We start from the raw sequence: 18,070 nt of genomic DNA, 5'->3' as shown, positions 1-18,070 counted from the left end.
ATTTCTATACTTTAAAACTAAAAAAGTTTTATCATGCTTTATGAGCATGAATTTTTAAACGCTTAAACCTTTTAGTGGACTTATTTGATTTGTAAAATTCTTCGCATCTCTCTCTTGCTATCAACTGGCGCCAATTCTCTTTCACTATGAAGTGTACAGAAAAGCTGAAAATGATCAGCTTTTACGAATTTGGAGTGTAAATAAGTATCAATTATCACTAGGTTACGATACGTCTGTTCTTGTAAGCCTTTTATATTCACTGGCACTGACTTTCTGTGCACAAAATACAATATTTATCTAAGGGCCTTTAGAAAAAGTGACACTCTCGGCAATGACTTTCCGTACACAAAATACAATATTCTTAATCATTGTTCACTGGGCCTTTAAAAAGAGCGACTCTTTAGTTTTCATTTCTGACCGCGTCCTAACATCTGTCTCATTCTGACAAGCGGGAGAGCAAGGGATGTGAATAATTGTCAATAATTGTACCATATATTTTAATGAAAAAATTTTCGTTTTACTAAATTATTTATGCTTTTTGCCAACCCATCATAAGATCATATAAATGAATGAAATAAACTTACCGATGATAAGTCACACCATCTTTTTTGTGTCGTTAACGTATTATTTGAGCACTTTTTTAAAGCACACTTAGACTTGGTTATTGACACACACTACTAAGGAGAAAAGTGTGCTTACATCGTCTTTTAGTACACTTTTGCCATTCCACTATCAGACTGCGAATGATATTTCCATATGTTTAGTTCGTCATTGCTTGTTACACTAATTTTCGGCTAGGTTCCGATTGTGATGAAGTTACGTTCCGACGAAGGGAAATCATATGATGCGTGTTCTCGTAACAAGCTCGAATGTAAATTGTTTGGAGATGAGTATTCCACAAAATTCTTATATCTCAATCTGAATCATTTATTATAGCTTATATAACCCTTTTAATAGTAGTACAAATATTTTAGATTTGGTAGAACGGTGGTAGCTTCGAGCGAGCTTGTCGTTCAAATGACATAGACTTGCAACTCCGTTTCAGTTAAAGGAGAATACAAATCTAAAGCGAAACTTAACGTCAACTATTTTGAAATTACCTGAATAGCACCACAGAGGTCGGGAAGTGGAAGAGTGGGCGTATTTAAGGCTTACATAAGTCCTATGGAAAAAAGTAAAATAGCAAAGTCTCAAAGATCTATAAACTTTGGTTTTTACACAGTTTTCACCAAACCTCAAAATTTATGTGAAAAATTCAAATAACCAACTTTTTGGTTTTTTATTTTTATCCTTTCCAAAAAAAAATAATTTTCAAAAAATTTGGTGAAAAGTTTCCTTATTATATTTCAGATACACTGTAATTTTTTGAGTAGAAATATTTATTTTTTCACCTTATTTTGTCCCAACATCTAAAAATTTCTCATGTCAAAATATCAGCCTGTATAAAAAAGTTAGTGGGCTTTCTGTTTGTTGAAATCTCTACCTTTTGCTAGTGTTCAAAAAGCATACATTACTATGGTAAATGTTCTTAAAACTGCAAAGAAATGAAATAAACTTGAATATGTTTTTTTTTAAATGTACATCTTTGAGGTATTTATTAAAATTTACACTTTAATTACTCGGAAAACGTAAAATTCCATGTAACATTGAAAAAAAAATTGGAAATCTAAACAAACCAACGAACCTATAAATGACCAGAGATTGGAACTTGTGGACACTATGTTCTTCTTGGGTATCACGTTAGATAAAAAGCTTCAGTAGGGTCCACATATTGCCCAACTAGCTAACTAGATAAACTCAGCTCTGCGGCATATGCCGTTAGAAAGGTTAGAGGTACACGAATGTTGCGACCATGTTGTAGATTAGTGTACTTCAGTTATTTTCACAGCATCATGACGTACGGTCTTTTACTGTGGGGTCATGCTGCTGACATTGATATAGATAGTGATAAAAGAAAGCTGTTCGTGCTATATATTAGCTTGGTTATAGATACTCACTCAAAGAAAAATTTAAAGAAATAAATATTATGACTGTTCATTGTCAGTACATATATGAAAATTTAATATACGTTCACGAAAATTGTCACCTTTCTGCTCTTAATAGTGATTTTCGTTATTATAACACTAGAAACATAGGTTTGCTTGTTAATTCTAGTAGGCTTCATAAGATACATACTAACTAGCTTTAAGGGTAAATGTATAGACCTTAAAGTCCCAGCTACTGTTCAGGCATTATCTATACATAAATTTAAATGTTTTATTAAAAAATGGCTCTGTCGAAAATCCTATTACTCCACAGCTGAATGGCTAAGTCGGAAAGCCTGGGACTAGATTATGATTATTTTATAGCAATAGCAATGACAGTACAATATTGTATATCTATCTATCCATCTATAAATATAAAAATGAATTGCTGTTCGTTAGTCTCGCTAAAACTCGAGAACGGCTGGACCGATTTGGCTAATTTTGATCTTAAATTAATTGTGGAAGTTCAGAGAATGTTTAAAATGTGAATAAATATGAAAATGCTCGGAATTAAATAAAACAACGATTTTGATTTTCCTTTGATGTGCCCCGTCGTTCAGAAATCAAATTGAAATATAGTTAAAAATGAATAAAATAATAATTAGAATCTTTGTTTCTAAGGAGGTAAAAATTGAACATTATTCTAGCTACCTATACTTAGTGGATTCTACAGCTGTTATTTATGAGGGCAATACGACGTTTGCTGGGTCACCTAGTTTTTAATAAAAATCGCAAAAAAAAAGAATGCTGGGAGAGTTTCTTGCGATGCTTCTTCTCTCTCTGAGCGCCATTTGATACCAAAGCGGTAGTAGTATCTAGTATATTAAAAATGATATCAAAAAGAATACTAAAGGAATCAATTTTTAGAAAATAAATACCTTTTATGCCTTTTTACCAATAATGCTAATTTATTATTATACTGTTATGCTCGTTTTCTTACATTTTATTCTAGCATCTCAGTTGTATGGAATATTATAACATAGGATATAAAGTTAGTTACTATTATATAAAAGCATAAAATGCAGGTAAGGAAATGATTGATTTTTGAGGAAATAAACAATCGGAATATTTTTTTAATTTGCTTGTTGAATTTGTAAAAACCGGTTCATTTAATAGGGCATAAATCGATAAAAGTACGTATTTTAAAAAAGTGTACAGGAAATAAAATATGCGAAATTCTTTCTTCTACAGTAATGTTTCTCATAACTTAACACTAAAGTGTATAGTTTCCGAGATATCGGCCAAAACCTTTTTTTGAAGAGCTCCACCTCGATTTGGCAGCAATTTGTGCGTAGTATGTGACTCTAAGCCTTACAAAAATATTTGAACCAAAATTTAGTGCGGGTTAAATTCTATTTTTACAGTCACTACTTGACCGCTTTTGTTTTAATCTTGCTGACTGTACTTCCTAGAACTGTCGAGCTAGGAAACGAGTTAAGTTATAGTGTTCTATGGTAAATATTGTAATTATATATTCTTTGGTTCTGTGTCACTCCTAAGTTTAGGCAACATAAATAGTGTTTAAATTGTCTTTGGTTTAGGCTGCATGGATGTGCCGTTGCCTTTTCCTTATGGGAAGAAGGAAAAAAGATAAAATTATTTAATATTTATGTGTCTACTGTCTACCTGTCTCGTTAGAGTAAAAGTCAGTTCTGTGCTACCTGTGTGCAATTAATTTGGTTTTTTGTAGTTCAATTTTAAATAACTTTTTATCCTTTAGGCTGTACAGTGTGTTAAATATAAATTATTAATAAGTGTTTTCAACTTTGTGATCAGAGTAGAAATATTCTTCCAAAGTTTCCATGTTTTAACATGCTTATAGTTGGTTCTTAGGATATGTAAATATTCTAATCAAATATAATATTTTCTAGAGCAATTAGATATGATGCTCAATAAAGTATTGCTCTCAACCGATGTAGCTTTAGTTTGTACGCAACATGCTCTTTCTACTGAGAAAGAAGAAATAATGGGACTTCTCATAGGAGAGGTAAACAATATAAAATATTCCATGACTACAAGCATAATTTTCATTTGATCATTTAAATAAAATCTATCAATATTGTATCCGGTTTTTTAGGTCTGTGATGATAACAGCTTGGTTTCCATTGTCTCATCAGTCATATTACGTAGATTGGATAAAAAACCAGATAGAGTTGAGATCTCTGAAGAGCAATTAGTACAAGCTACGGTGAGGGCTGAAGAGCTTGCTGCGGAAGTAGGCAGGCCATTGAGAGTAGTGGGATGGTATCATTCCCATCCACATATAACAGTTTGGCCATCTCATGTTGGTATGTCAGTTAAGATAACTTAACACCTTTTACATTTCTATAAATTATTAATTCATTACATTGGTATTTCAGATCTGGCCACACAAACCATGTATCAAAGAATGGATTCAAGTTTTGTTGGCATAATATTTGCTGTATTTATAACAGACCAAGCAGCAAAGGCATCCTCTGTAAATTATGATTATTACATACATATTGGTGTGGTTTAAATAAAGCATTACATAAAAATTAATAACTCTAATTATTTTAGGTACAAATCACATGTTTCCAGTCTATAAATGATGGCTCAAGTCAAAGCAGAAGGGAAATTGAATTAGAAATAACCAACAATAACAATTCTTTATTAAGAAAGAATTTTGAAGTAAGTTATTTTTATGAAATGATTCACAGACCTTCAGAATACACATATAAAATTTTATGAAAAACAATCAAGCTGTTTCTGAGGAATATGGCAACTAATATTTTGACACAATAGTTTTAGTTATATGGTATTTGCTTTTTTACAAAGTGTTTAAAAAAAAATTAATATGAGGTACATTGAGAGTGATTTATAATAAGAACTATTTCTGTACATAGTAATTTAGGACCTGTAACTGGTCTTCAACTGTGTAGGTATATCAACTTCTAGAAGTCTCCTTCTCATAGTCCATAATATGTTACTCACATTACTTACATTGTTTTATATATCAATTGTCTCTGAGCTCAGCTCATCATTTTCATCCTGGCCCCGGTCTTCTTTTCAAGGACTGGTTTCGTAAAAACCTAGTTGAGGCTGGACTAGGTTTCAAGAAACTGGTAATTGTCTTGTCTGCAATATTACAGTACAAAAAACCAATTTAAACGTTTTTAGATCACCATCAACTAATTAAAAAAACAAAAAAACCCTTTTAATTTATGTACAGCACAATATCTAAACACAAAATGTGAGCAAATGCTCACATATTTTTAAGTGACTTTAAAATTTTCAAAAATAGGACTTTTTAGTTGCCAGTACTTTTTAATACTTACACAAATGTTTCTAATTAATTGAATTCATTTAAATGCCTTTTGTTAAAGATTTCCATAGTTGTACAGAAAAGTTTTGGGTGCCTGTTTTAATGGCAAATAGGTTTATATAATACTTATATACATATATATGGTTTTAGCTACTTACACAGTTACCAAAAACATTAAAGGAAGAAGAAGATGAGGCGTTTGCATTAGAGGCAGGGCTAGATGAAACAGATGATATTATTATCAAGCAACATAACACTGCTGTGAGAACAATGGCTATTGGACACATTGTGGAAAAGGTGATTTCTTTAAAATGCTTTTTGTTTAAATGTGTACACCATATTTCATGGTGTGACACTGTTTATTTCATGGTGTCACTCATATATGCCTGAGATAAAAAATTTCTTCTTAAAGTTGTTACCTGTCTTATCTTGATCTATTACTCAATCAATTAGGCGAAATTATGGAATGATGCTTTAGTGCATCCGATCCCTAAGAAAGGTTTAATTTCGTATCGCTCCTACTTCTGCCTTCACTTTCTTCGAATCTATGGTGTTGATTGTTAATCGCCAGCTCTAGAATATTTTTTTAGACGAGCACCAGCTAATTAGTGATTACCAGTATGATTTCTGATGCCCAAGTAAAGATATTGTATATCTCACCCATAAGCCCGGTTCGAACGGAGAGGCGTAAGCCGTTGACCCACAGGGAGATATGTTGGCGGTTATGGAAATGGGTCAGTAAGCTTAGGTTCATAGTGTATCGGAAGTTGTCAGATAATGTTTCAAATTCTATCAAATTTATCTTCCTCTTCATCTTTCTTTTGTTTCACTAAACCTTTTTACATACTTTTTCATGCACTTAAATTTAAACAAGCTTCTTATTACACATAGATAGGCGGCGGCTATTGAAAGCAAGTGGGAAGCCTGGCAGTTAGCCTGGATATAGAAAAGGCATTTGATCATGTATGGCACAAGGAGCTTCTCGCTAAACTTCCATCATTTGGGCTTATGGAAGTGTTATCGGAATTCAGGATTTCGAAATCTCGAGAGATTGCCAATTCCGCAGTCATCTGGAGAGCAAAGGCAAATTGGCTTCAAAAAAACTGGGCATCATAAATAGAGCACGGTAATACTTCAAGCCAGCCCACATTCTAGTGCTGTACCTGTACAGCGCAGGTCTGGCCAAATATGGAGTGTCGCTGTCACCTCTGGTCTGGCGCATCCCAGTATCAGCTCGATCCATTTGACCGCGTGCAACGCAGAGCAGCTCGAATTGTCTGGGACCCAGTGCTCTGTGACCACTTGGCGTTGCGTAAAGACATCGCTTCATTGTGTGTCCTCTACCGCAATTATCACGGGGAGTGTTCCGAAGAGCTCTTGTATCGCGAAACAGCTGTTTCACCTGATTCCTGCCCCGAATTCCACCATCGCACGAATCGCCCCAAGTTAGGATATCATCCCACCATCTGGTTGTGTGGCGGTCCTCCACAATGTGATTTTGAAGGAGCTTTCCACGTACTACAAATCTGTGGAATGAATGCCCTTGTGCTGTTTTCCGGGAAGATACAACATGAGTACCTTGAAAAAAAGAGCGCGTAAACCTTCCTTAAAGGCCGGAAACGCTCCCGTGATTCCTATGGTGTTGCAAGAGAATGTGGGTGGTGGTGATCACTTAACACCAGGTGACCCGTAGGCTCATTTGTCCTCCAGTTCCATAAAAGATAAACTGTATCTTGGACCTTTTATCTTATTATTATTATTTTGTATCTTTTAAAACATTTCTACTCGAAAAGGACTCTTGCAGCTTGCTTATTATTATTATGCCTGGAAGGCAAATTTTGTCGCCTCATCACCGTAGCTATCATGGGAGCTGTTTTTCACTTGATTTCTGCGAATTCCACATTTGCACTTGGATATCATCCAAATGATCTATATGCGTATGGCGTATGCACTATAGTGCAGTTTCAAGTAATTTTCTTCCATGTACAACCAAACTATGGAATCATCTTCCTTGTGTGGTTTTCAAGACATCACAGGTACTTTTGAAAAAACCTGTACACTTTTGTAAAAGGGTGCAACACTCCTGTGACCCTTCTGGTGTTGCCTGGCCAGGTGTGGCTGAATGTTCACAACTTGTCAATCAAAATTGGTTAGGGTAACAATAGATTTGCTTGCATTTTCCATCTAACTGTAGATGTTCTCTCCCAGACACTGTGTTGTTAATAATTTTCCGTGTATGGTCTGAAAATACCTACCTACTCTGTGTTTATTTACTGACATTAAAAAAAGGCTACTTGGATTAACAGATGTATAGGGCAATAATCTACTATTATACAATAGTGGTAAAAAAATAGTAGTACATACTTTATGGTTCTATCAATCAATATTGTGAAGTAAAATAGAATATAATATAAAGTTAACTAATATTTTCAGATATCTCGGCCCATGTTGGAAGCTCTGGTAGCAAGAAATGCATTGAACAAAATCAGAGTAAGAGCCTTAAAAAAACAGCATCAAGAGTTAATGTCCAAGTTAGACAATATGTCAGATAATAGTTAATTCAATTAATAAAACAAGACAATCAATTTTAAGCTAAAAATTATACTTTTAATACTACAATCCTGTTTTTTTTATTTACAATTAATAAGTATACCATAAAATCACATAACATCATTTTTATCTATCATTTCAAATCCATCTGATGAGTCATTGCTAGTAAATCTCTTCCTTTTATTTTCCTCTGGATGTCTATACACTATATTTGATACAGCACCACCTAATGTGGACAAAGCATTATATGCGGATGATGTCCAAGTATCTTGTGGTTGAATATCAAGTGTCGTTTGGATCTGTTCAATGTGCTGATCTAAAAATATCAATCAGAACCTGTTTAGAATAATAAAAATAAAGCATCAAGTTAAGAATAAAGTGTATATATTACCTTTAGGGATATAATCTTCATCACTGGAATCAGAAACATCAACATCTTTATCTAATCTGTTAAGTTTTTCCATCGAAATATTAGTAACTAAAGAACTGCTGTTGTCAGAACTATCACTAACATCTTCCATGGGCAAATCATGGGGATTCCAATCATCTGAAATATAATTGTAATTCTTAGATAATTTATATGTCTAGATAGAGCCTCTTGCTGCTAGACAACTGATGAAAACAGGCCAGGTTTATTACTTTAGTCATTTAGTGTGCATAACAAGTTGCATCATACACTTGTGATTTGTATGTCACTTTGTATTAATGTGTTGTTTTCACAGCTGTCACAGTCTGCTGTTTGCATCAGTTGTCTAGTAGCAAGAGGCTCTATCTAGAAATATAATTATCTAAGTTTTTTTATGTTCAAAATAGTTTTAGGTTCTTACATTGTGGTGATAAAAAGAAGATTTGCCTAAATGTTGCACATCTGAACACTCAACTTCTTATATATTAAAGTTACTAATATAAGTTGTTTGTGTTAATTCTTAGGTCTTGTCCACAAAAAAAAAGGAAAAAAAATGTTGTAAAAACAGAACATCAAACAACAAGTCTCCTCTATATTTCCCTCATGTTGCAACATACTCTTTCTTGTTGGCTCTGCAGGTTTTTTGCTAGCCATATAGACCATTCGAAATATGAGCACATTTGTTTAAATGTGAAGCAAGTTACTTACCTAGACTCTGTTTTTCATCAGATAGAACTCTAAAATCTGTTTCAAGAGTTAGTAAATCCAAATTAGCTTGTGAAGCATCAGGCACTAGTCCTTCAAATTCAGTATCACAATCTTCTAAAAACTCATATTTAATTAACAACAATACTACAATAATGATAAATTGATTATAAGATCTGCATTATTTTTTGGCATTACCTGAAGTATGATGGATTTTCAATATTAAACTTTTAATAGGTGGTAGATATTTATTTAAAAATACTATTGAAATAAACAAAATATAAAATAAAACATATCCAGACATATATTTCCCAAACAGGAATAGAATACTAAACACTATCTTCATGATTAAGAATGCCTGAAATGTCAATAGAATCCCAATTATTATTATTGAAAAAAAATATTAAAAAAAGAATACATATATTTTTACTTTCACTTACTTTTGTTGGATTGGCTTCACGTAGCTCAATATAATGCGATATTTGCGTTTTAGTCCAAATATATATTTCATTGGCATCAATGAAGGATGTGCTTCCACTTCTCTGTGCTAATCGCTTTAGACATGTGGTACGATGTTTATATTTTAGCCATATTTCGAGAGCATCAACACATAAAATGAATATAAATATCCCGCAAAGTATTTGTAATAAGTTATGTTGACGATAAAACACCACACTGCAAATTTGAATGTGTTTTATAATAAAAATAAGCCCTATCTGTCGAAGTAATAGAAAAAATAATACTTACAAAAATATTAAATGGAGATTTAAAATAAATAGCAAAGAAAACCACGAATTTCTCCAATAGAATACGTCTTCTATAATACCATAAAATATCTCAAGAAATAATGATTTTTCATCTTTATTAGTTTCATTTTGTTCAGATCTTTTTTTCCACATAAAGATCTTTTTGAACATTTTTAAACATTACAATAATCTAAGGAATTTGGATATTTTTCAACTTACAATAAAATAAATAACCAACAACATGACAAGCAATAAAAAGAATAACAATGAAATAGAAAATAGAAATGAAGTTAGCTGTGAGCTCAGAGCTGTCACCCCTCGTTTACACCAAGAAACAAGTCAAAAACTTGTTTTGTACAAAACTTGTAGAATACTTGATAAAACATAATTGTTTGTTTTTAACATTTATTGCAATTGTCTGCAACATTCTTGCGTTAACACTGTGTTGACAACAAGTTTTTATACAAGTATAAAACACATTTGCGTTCACATATAGATCTGAGACATGTTTGATACAGTCTGATACATTGACACAAAGCATTGACACCAGCATAAAACATACATGTTTTTAATATACAAGTATTGTTAATTTTTTGGAGTTTATCTATATACATACATATATACAAAAATGAATTGCTGTTCGTTAGTCTCGCTAAAACACGAAAACGGCCGGACCGATTTGGCTAATTTTGGTCTTGAATTATTCGTGGAAGTCCAGCAAAGGTTAATAAATATGAAAATGCTCGGAATTAAATAAAAACAATAAAAATTTTGTTTTTCCTTTGATGTGATGTGATACCTAATTTCTATCAGAGAATTTAATGACGCACGGTTTGACAGTTCTGCTGTGAAACAATTTCAGTACAACAGGGTGCATATTTTACGAAGTAATTCTTGATGTTGTTATATATTATTGACAAATTCATAAAAAAGATTATTTTATTTATTATATACAGAACAACGTCTGTCGGGTCAGCTAGTGTATAATAATTATTTAAAACAAGTTTCATACTCTATCCACGCTTGGTGGATAAAATTTTAAACATTTACCGGACAGACGGCTCTTTTAGTGGTAAAGAAGATAAATGGAGTGGTCATGCAAATACAAAGATGAATATGAGTCACCAGTAGCTAGAATTCTCAAATAAACAGCTAACAAAAAAAAAGACGAGTGGCACTCGGGGACTGCCGCGGTGAAGCTATTTTATCAACATAGCATAGCATTTTCATCAACTTATACAATTATAATTATTTATTTATTCTTCTTTGATAATAATTCAAGTTACATTTTTTGAGCTTGGTGACCGATAAGAAATCATTTTTTTTCTTTTATTGAATAAATGAGAAGTCACTTAATATCGTTTAAAATATTTTTATTATCATACAATACATGTAGGTTATTCAGGAATTTTTATCATTGAAACTATAGGTTTATGGTAACTGAAATAAGAAACATAAGTTTGAGACTTGATATCCTCTAAATATCAAGAAAATACCGCGTCAATGGTGGTCTCATATTTTGTTGTGGATTCTAGTAGCAGTTAGTTATTATTAATTACATTAATAAACAATCTACCTACACGTTTTTCGTATTTATGAATCAGTTACTGGGTGATCTGTAGGTCACTAGGCTTGGCTATAGGTCCTAGGTCTATGTGTTGAATTTAAATAGACATCTATCAGTGAATTTTACTTCATACTTAAACAGGCTTAGGAGGCTGTCTACAGTGTCTTCGCTCAAAATAGTCCCATTTAGCAGCAAAACGTCGTGGTTCCGCCATAATTATAAATAAAAGCTTTTTCTACAGTTATTTGTAAACTTTCAAGTTTTTGTACACTGTGATCACTAATTACTAACACTAATCAAGTAGAAATAAGAATTAAATTTAATAACCAAAATGTACCTAACAACAATTTCCGAACCAATAATGTTCGCTCGACTTGTCACGGCACCACTATGCCTATAAAATTATGAAAATGAAGACTAATTGAGATTTGAGGAATACTGAGCACAGAAAAAAAACTTTCGATTTAATTTCAGAATGTATCTACTATAGCAAGAGCCCGTGGACCCCAGATCTACGTCATTTTATAAAAGCTGAAAGTTTGTCAGCGCATGCTCCCAAAACAGGTAAGAACGATGGTCCATTGTGGAGTTTGGGTTGCAGTGGCATTGTCAGGTAAACGGTACTAAAGGTGTGTAAAATACCGATCTAAATACATCAAAGAATAAAGTGCGATTTTTCGGTATTGCCTTCAGAATATTATTAAAAATCACGTGATTCATTGTCAGACACTTACCATCGTGGCAACCCCTTGCCAGACACTCATAATGGTCACAAAATTATAATTTTATTCCATCTAAGTTGAATTTAAAAATAAATAGTGTTAGCTTATGCGACATCTAGTGTCACTTTCATAAACTATTTCGTATATCCAAATCGAACGTTGAATCTATCGAGTGTAATACAACATAACAGTTTCCGATAGATGGCAGTGATCACGGAACACTGGGGGGTGTTAGGTTTTATTTACGTTACGGAATTCCTTGATTCGGTCACCGCGCTCAAAGCCCGCCATAAAAGCTATGCAATAGCTTAAAAATGCGCGTACGCCTTCCTTCAAGGCGAGCAACGCTCCTGTGATTCCTCTGGTGAGGTAAGAGAATGTGTGCGGCGGTGATCACGTATCACCAGTTGACGTGCGTACGCTCGTTTGTCCTCCTTTTCCATAAAAAAAATAATTGCTCTGCTGGAGTGATGGCATCTCGATACTGTGAATTCTGCTAATAAAAGTATGGTGCAACTTTTTGAAGCAAATTCTAACAAAATTTCTGAATCCACTTCCTAATTTAATAAGGTACGATAGGCCCCATCTTGCTCTCGTGTCCTCGAAAATGATCGCGACCAGAACTTGTGTGGTTTTCTTGAATTTTCTTCATTCTGTATGATGTACAAGTATACTGCATTCATGAAGCTAAGTTCCGCAGCACCTACTTTCACTTTTTATTGTCTGTACCAGTAGTCAATTGTATTGTCAAATTCTTTAACTTCTGCACTGACATGCTTTAAACAAGTTTAGTTACAAGCCTACAACAAGTATAAAACATGAGACCATATACATGTAGACAACTAATAGGTGACAAACAATTTCATCAGACAAGTTTCATAAAAATAACGACTAGTTTTATGTTTTTGTATTTTGAAAACATTGCATACAACTTGTATTTGTAGTTTGCATGAAACTTGTCAAATACGTGTATAATACCGTGGTGTTAACGAGGGGTACGACTCAGACTATTTTTTTTTTTAATTTCCACTACTTTTCGGTGATTTTGGGCCGTACATTCCGTGCATCCGCCAGCTTCTGTTGACTTTTTTTGCTGACTGTACTTCTTAGAACTGTTACTCCAGCCCAAAGAATAAGATAAAAAAAAGTATTTTTATTATTTACTCAGGTGCCGAGTTTATGTCAGGGGTGGGACAGTCGCCTTATACGTTTTCAGAAAACTGTAGTGCCATCTGATGGTTGGCCCCAAAATTAAAGCTTTGTCAGCTGTCACTCGCTTTGAAACCTGCCCACTGGTCATAAAATGGCTACTTCTAACGTTTGCGCTTGTATGTAGCTCTCGTGTTCCATTTTGCATATTTTATGGTATTGAAATCGAAGTGTAAGTGCGTCGAGTCGAGCCTTGTGCTCCTCCGCCTTGCTGTTGCGAATTCACTCCAAAAATCTCCTTATTCTGTGTATTTCTACTTTTTGTGGAATTTATGAACTTTGGTGTAATGCCGAGACGTTGTGCTTTCGGTTGTGCGCTCCGTGGTAAGAAAATTATTCTCTTAAATCTTAATAGTATAGTTTATTGACTAATCTTGTGAAAAATAAAGTATCATATAAGGTTTGTTCTACTCTCAGGTTCTACTACCGGTCCGTAGATTGAATTTGCAATCATAGTTAAAACTATTATAAACATACCGGTTTTCTGTATCTTGCCCCAAAGATTAAACTCCAATCTCTCAAATCATCTTATGTCAGACTTCAGGCTCCCCCTGACTTATATGGTTTAATAATAATTGACAGCTGGGCTAGCTTCTGACACCATTTTTATCAAGAGAAAAGTCAATATATGAGTCCAAAATCTAATACTAGCCCAATGGTCATAACACTAGGTTATCACAATTTGTCTGATGGCTTTAATAGTCACTCAATTTATTTAATAATGTTATTTATTATTTTCAGAGATTCCAATGCATAGTTGCTGTCAATTTCTTGAGCAGTTTAAAACTTGGGTCAGTCTTGTTGGTGGAAACCCTTAAACATCTGATCTTGAATGTTATAAGAAGAAGAGAATTTGTGATATACACTTTTCTGACAGACACAGAAATCATAATCAATGGCTAAGCACATTGGCAGTTCCGATGCTTTATCTGCTTGGTAAGTCCCCTAATTTAACACATATTGAGTTAATATTCGATTCTATTCTTAGGAATAGAATCGAATTAGCTAGAATCAGAGTTAGCTCTGTCAGATTTAGTCACACCATTTAGAATCTTTGTTGAGTTGATGGTTTTTTTGAAGGTATATTGTATCATTCTGGAAACACCTGATTTTCTTACACAGTTGTGATTACAAAATTCAATGGTTGCATTTCTAGCTGAAACTGGTTCATTATAATCATTAAATAATGAAACATAATCTTTACATATTCACATTAATTTTCAGGACAACTACAGAGTCAAGTAATCTTAGGACAAGCTTCATCCACACAACATTTACTGACTACAATAATACAGCAAGACTGTTCAGGTAAATATTTTTATAAACTTATTTACAATGTCAAAAAGGTTACTATAACATAAGTGACATTCTTAATGATACCACAGAAATGGCATGGAGCGGCCACCCTCAGGGCATTAAATAATAAATTTTATTGTATGATTTAACATTGTCACCATATTTTTATGTAAAGAAAAGAAGCCCGCTGAGTATCTTATGTCCTTACTTCTCAGGTCTGAGGTATACTTTTTCCAATATGTAGTATTGACTTTCTGTAAGTGATATTATAACCTATTTCAAATAAAATATTCAGAAAGAATATAAAGTCAAACTCAGTCAAAGGGCATTGACAATTTGATTTTGTTCTGCTTTTAATCCCATGTCTTTTATGTATCTTCTTAAAATTATTGGTATTTATGGACATACATATACAACAATTTGATGTATTTCTTGGTTGTAATTTTAAAATCTTGGCCCCATAAAATGTTATTGATTGAAAATTTTGAACTTAAACATTTGATCTTGATCTTTATGTCATGTTTTCATATAATATAGTCTTCATAATTTCATTTCAGTTACATAAGATTTTACAAATCACAATAAAAGTTCTCCGGTTCTCTGTGGCATACAAATAATAAATAATCATTAATCTATTATTATATTTATTATTTATAGAGCCATATATGTGAGCAACTTTATTTTAGAAAAAGCATCAACTTCAACAACATTCCAACCTGTGGCTGCAGGTTAAATTCACATATTTTTTTCAATTTGTTGGCTATTATCAAATATAATAAATATATAAATTAATGATTATATTTTGTTTTGAACACATACGAAAATATTATATAATCTAATATATTTCTATCTATTATACACAACTAAACCATAAATAAAAACAATATTTTATAATTTTAAATTTTGTGAGTAGTGTCGGTATGTCTTTTTTTCTTTAATGGTTTTGTTTGACAGCTTATTTCAACTTGTGATTTAATTTCAGCTCTAGACTCTTAAGAAATCCTGCCCTGGTTCTACATTTTCTGACTGCTACTTCATTATGATTTGATTTTTGGTTTTATTTTTATTTTTCTCCATTATCGTCTGATTGAAATTGACAATTGAAATGATTTGAAAAGTATAGTTAAAATTCACTCTGACAAAGTGGGCAACAAACTACATGAGTATTATTTCCAATTTCAGATGCATCTCAAGGTGCTTGATGCTGGAACATAGTTTTATTAGCAAGCCTGAAAGAACATCTGGAAAAGGTATTAATATTATTATACTAATATTACAAATGGTAAAGATATATTGTTTTTATACTTTTTTATCCAAAAAGTGCTGAATAAATTTGTATGAAATTTGACATAGTTTATGATCTTTTGTCTAGGCTGGCAAAGTAGTTCCCTCATAGTCCCGGAGCTGGGGACAAAAATCAGCAAGATTCTTGTAATGGCCCATCATTTATTTTGTAGTATGTGAGTCAGCAAAGTTAGGGAGTAGCACACCTGACAATGGCGGGCTTTGTTGTAATATTACAACACTCATAAGAAATTAAACATAATAAGAAATTCGAAAGGTCTTTATTTAACAAACATTAACCATAAATGTGACAGTAATTTTATAACAGCAGATTAATGCATGACATGACATAAGACTATTGAGCCAAATGTCTTTTTTGATGAAGGCTGCATTGGTACCTGATAGGATTGAGAACAGCTAATGTCCGTTTGGGAATGAAATTTTGAATATATTTTTATTCATTACTAGCTGACCCGACAGACGTCGTGCTGTACATATTAAATTCTTCTTCTTATCAAAACCTTTACTGAACTTCCACAAAAAATTCAAGACTGAAATTAGCCAAATCGATCCAGCCATTCTCAAGTTTTAGCAAGACTAACGAACAGCAAATCATTTTTATATATATAGACTTTAAGACTGAATCCCTTTTCATATTGTCCATTTATTTAATACCATATAATACATATATTATACTATACAATTTGTAAATTAAACATTCTTTCACAGATCTAATGGCTCCACAAAAGATCAAGCATCTTCAAGCAGAAATATCGCGCTTGCGAAAAAAGGACAATCTTTCAAAGCAAGATTAAAAGGTGGTGCAGATCGATCAATCGAATTTTGTCAGGAAAATTAACATATGTGGGTGAAGGCGAAACAAAAACAGCTGCCCAACAATATTATGATAAACATAAACATTATAAAAATAAAAAATAATATGCAAACATTGCTTTTTATTTCTCCCACCCAATCAATTCAATTACTCATACCAACACTACTAAATCCTATCCTTTATGTTCTATGTTGTGGCAAAATTAAATAACTTACTCTACGCGCAATTTCAACATGGTAATTGCAATACCTACATTAAAAAGTAGAGTAAGTTATTTAATTACGTCACAACATTAAAAATTAATTTCATAATTTCGAGTTAATATATAGTTATTTTCGGGGCCAATATTCAGATGGCGCTAGTTTTCAAATAGACAGCTCATAATGCGTAGAGAGGGCTCTCTTTTCCCTATATATTATTATACTCTTTGGTCTATGTTGAGGGACCTAAATATTAACATTATTCAAGAAAAAGGGCGGGAAACTTAAGATCGGTTGCACGTAATTTTAATAATTTTTCATTTTATTTTTAAATTTCATATTTTGATCAGATAAGTTGTAGTTTGGATATATTTTAGTAGTTAGTTTTTATTAAAGTGTTAATTTGTGTAAATTTCATCCTATTGGTAAGTCTTCTTTTCTTCACTTTTCTATAATATGATGGACCCCCCGGATGATCCTGGGGGGACAGCCCCTGATATAGGTCATGTAGTGACAATTTCTAATAATGACGAAGGTAGCACTATGGATACAGATGGTTCTGTGTCTCAGACATCTAGTGGCCGTAAAAGAGTGTCAGCTCGACCCAGAATATGCAGACACTGTAATAAAAGACGACGAAAACACCGTGATGATAAGAAAGATATTAAGGAAAGTGATTGCAAATGTGTAGACATTACTGACAAACAAATTCTTTCCAAAGTCGATTCCTGCAATAATTCTTCTATAGCAGTAGAGACAATACAAAAAAATAACACAGACACTCCACAACAGCCACAGCCCCCTGTTGCAAGGCTGTTATATAACTCATTAGATGCTGCTCCTTTTGTTGTACACATTCAGAAACAGTATTCATCTCCCGATGATAATGTTACTTTACATCCAGTTACATTTGGTCGTTTTCTCAAAAGAAATTCTATTAAAAATATTGTGAATGGAAGTTTAAAAAGGATAGGCCGGAATAGGTTATCTATTTCTTTTTCTAAGTACCAAGATGCAAATGACTTTGTTGAAAACAAAAATTTAGAAAATGAAAAATATAAGGCTTTTATTCCATCATTTTCTGTGAGTAGAATAGGAATAGTCAGAGGAGTACCAGCTGAGTGGTCTGAAGAGGAAATAAAAGATAATGTTTCTGTTCCTATTGGCTGTGGTCCAATCATAAAAATTAGGAGAATAAAACGAAAGATGATGATTGATGGACAAAACCATCTTAAATGTACTG

General features: G+C 32.8%; 2 protein-coding genes and 1 long non-coding RNA gene across 5 annotated transcripts; 2 read left to right on the top strand and 1 right to left on the bottom strand.

The window, feature by feature from the left end:
• The first annotated feature begins 3,654 nt into the window (after window positions 1–3,654).
• LOC126965093 (lys-63-specific deubiquitinase BRCC36-like) lies at window positions 3,655–7,926 on the top strand. The gene is made up of 6 exons (XM_050808556.1): window positions 3,655–4,011; window positions 4,102–4,312; window positions 4,385–4,482; window positions 4,563–4,673; window positions 5,458–5,604; window positions 7,741–7,926. The coding sequence occupies exons 1-6, from the start codon at window positions 3,907–3,909 to the stop codon at window positions 7,864–7,866; spliced, it is 798 nt and encodes a 265-aa protein (XP_050664513.1). The 5' UTR covers window positions 3,655–3,906; the 3' UTR covers window positions 7,867–7,926.
• LOC126965065 (uncharacterized) lies at window positions 7,889–9,994 on the bottom strand. 2 transcript variants are annotated; one of them, XM_050808513.1, is made up of 6 exons: window positions 9,716–9,994; window positions 9,409–9,643; window positions 9,167–9,326; window positions 8,972–9,082; window positions 8,249–8,404; window positions 7,889–8,173 (listed from the first exon to the last, which is right to left on the bottom strand). In XM_050808513.1, exons 1-6 carry the CDS (start codon window positions 9,883–9,885, stop codon window positions 7,968–7,970), a joined length of 1,038 nt encoding a protein of 345 aa, XP_050664470.1. In that variant the 5' UTR covers window positions 9,886–9,994; the 3' UTR covers window positions 7,889–7,967. The 2 variants fall into 2 exon arrangements, with proteins under 2 accessions (XP_050664470.1, XP_050664468.1); XM_050808511.1 differs by having other exon boundaries at window positions 8,972–9,085; window positions 9,716–9,991.
• A 3,328-nt stretch (window positions 9,995–13,322) lies between these two features.
• LOC126965157 (uncharacterized) lies at window positions 13,323–16,739 on the top strand. 2 transcript variants are annotated; one of them, XR_007729479.1, is made up of 5 exons: window positions 13,323–13,536; window positions 13,954–14,148; window positions 14,437–14,520; window positions 15,691–15,758; window positions 16,522–16,739. It is a non-coding gene; the product is annotated as an uncharacterized LOC126965157 (long non-coding RNA). The 2 variants fall into 2 exon arrangements; XR_007729478.1 differs by lacking the exon at window positions 13,323–13,536 and having other exon boundaries at window positions 13,800–14,148.
• Window positions 16,740–18,070: the final 1,331 nt, after the last annotated feature.

The sequence above is a fragment of the Leptidea sinapis genome, chromosome 6 (genome assembly GCF_905404315.1).
Source record: "Leptidea sinapis chromosome 6, ilLepSina1.1, whole genome shotgun sequence".
Classification (NCBI taxonomy): domain Eukaryota; kingdom Metazoa; phylum Arthropoda; class Insecta; order Lepidoptera; family Pieridae; genus Leptidea; species Leptidea sinapis.
The sequence above is the reverse complement of the archived record's forward strand: the minus strand, read 5'-3'. Positions and strand labels throughout refer to the sequence as shown.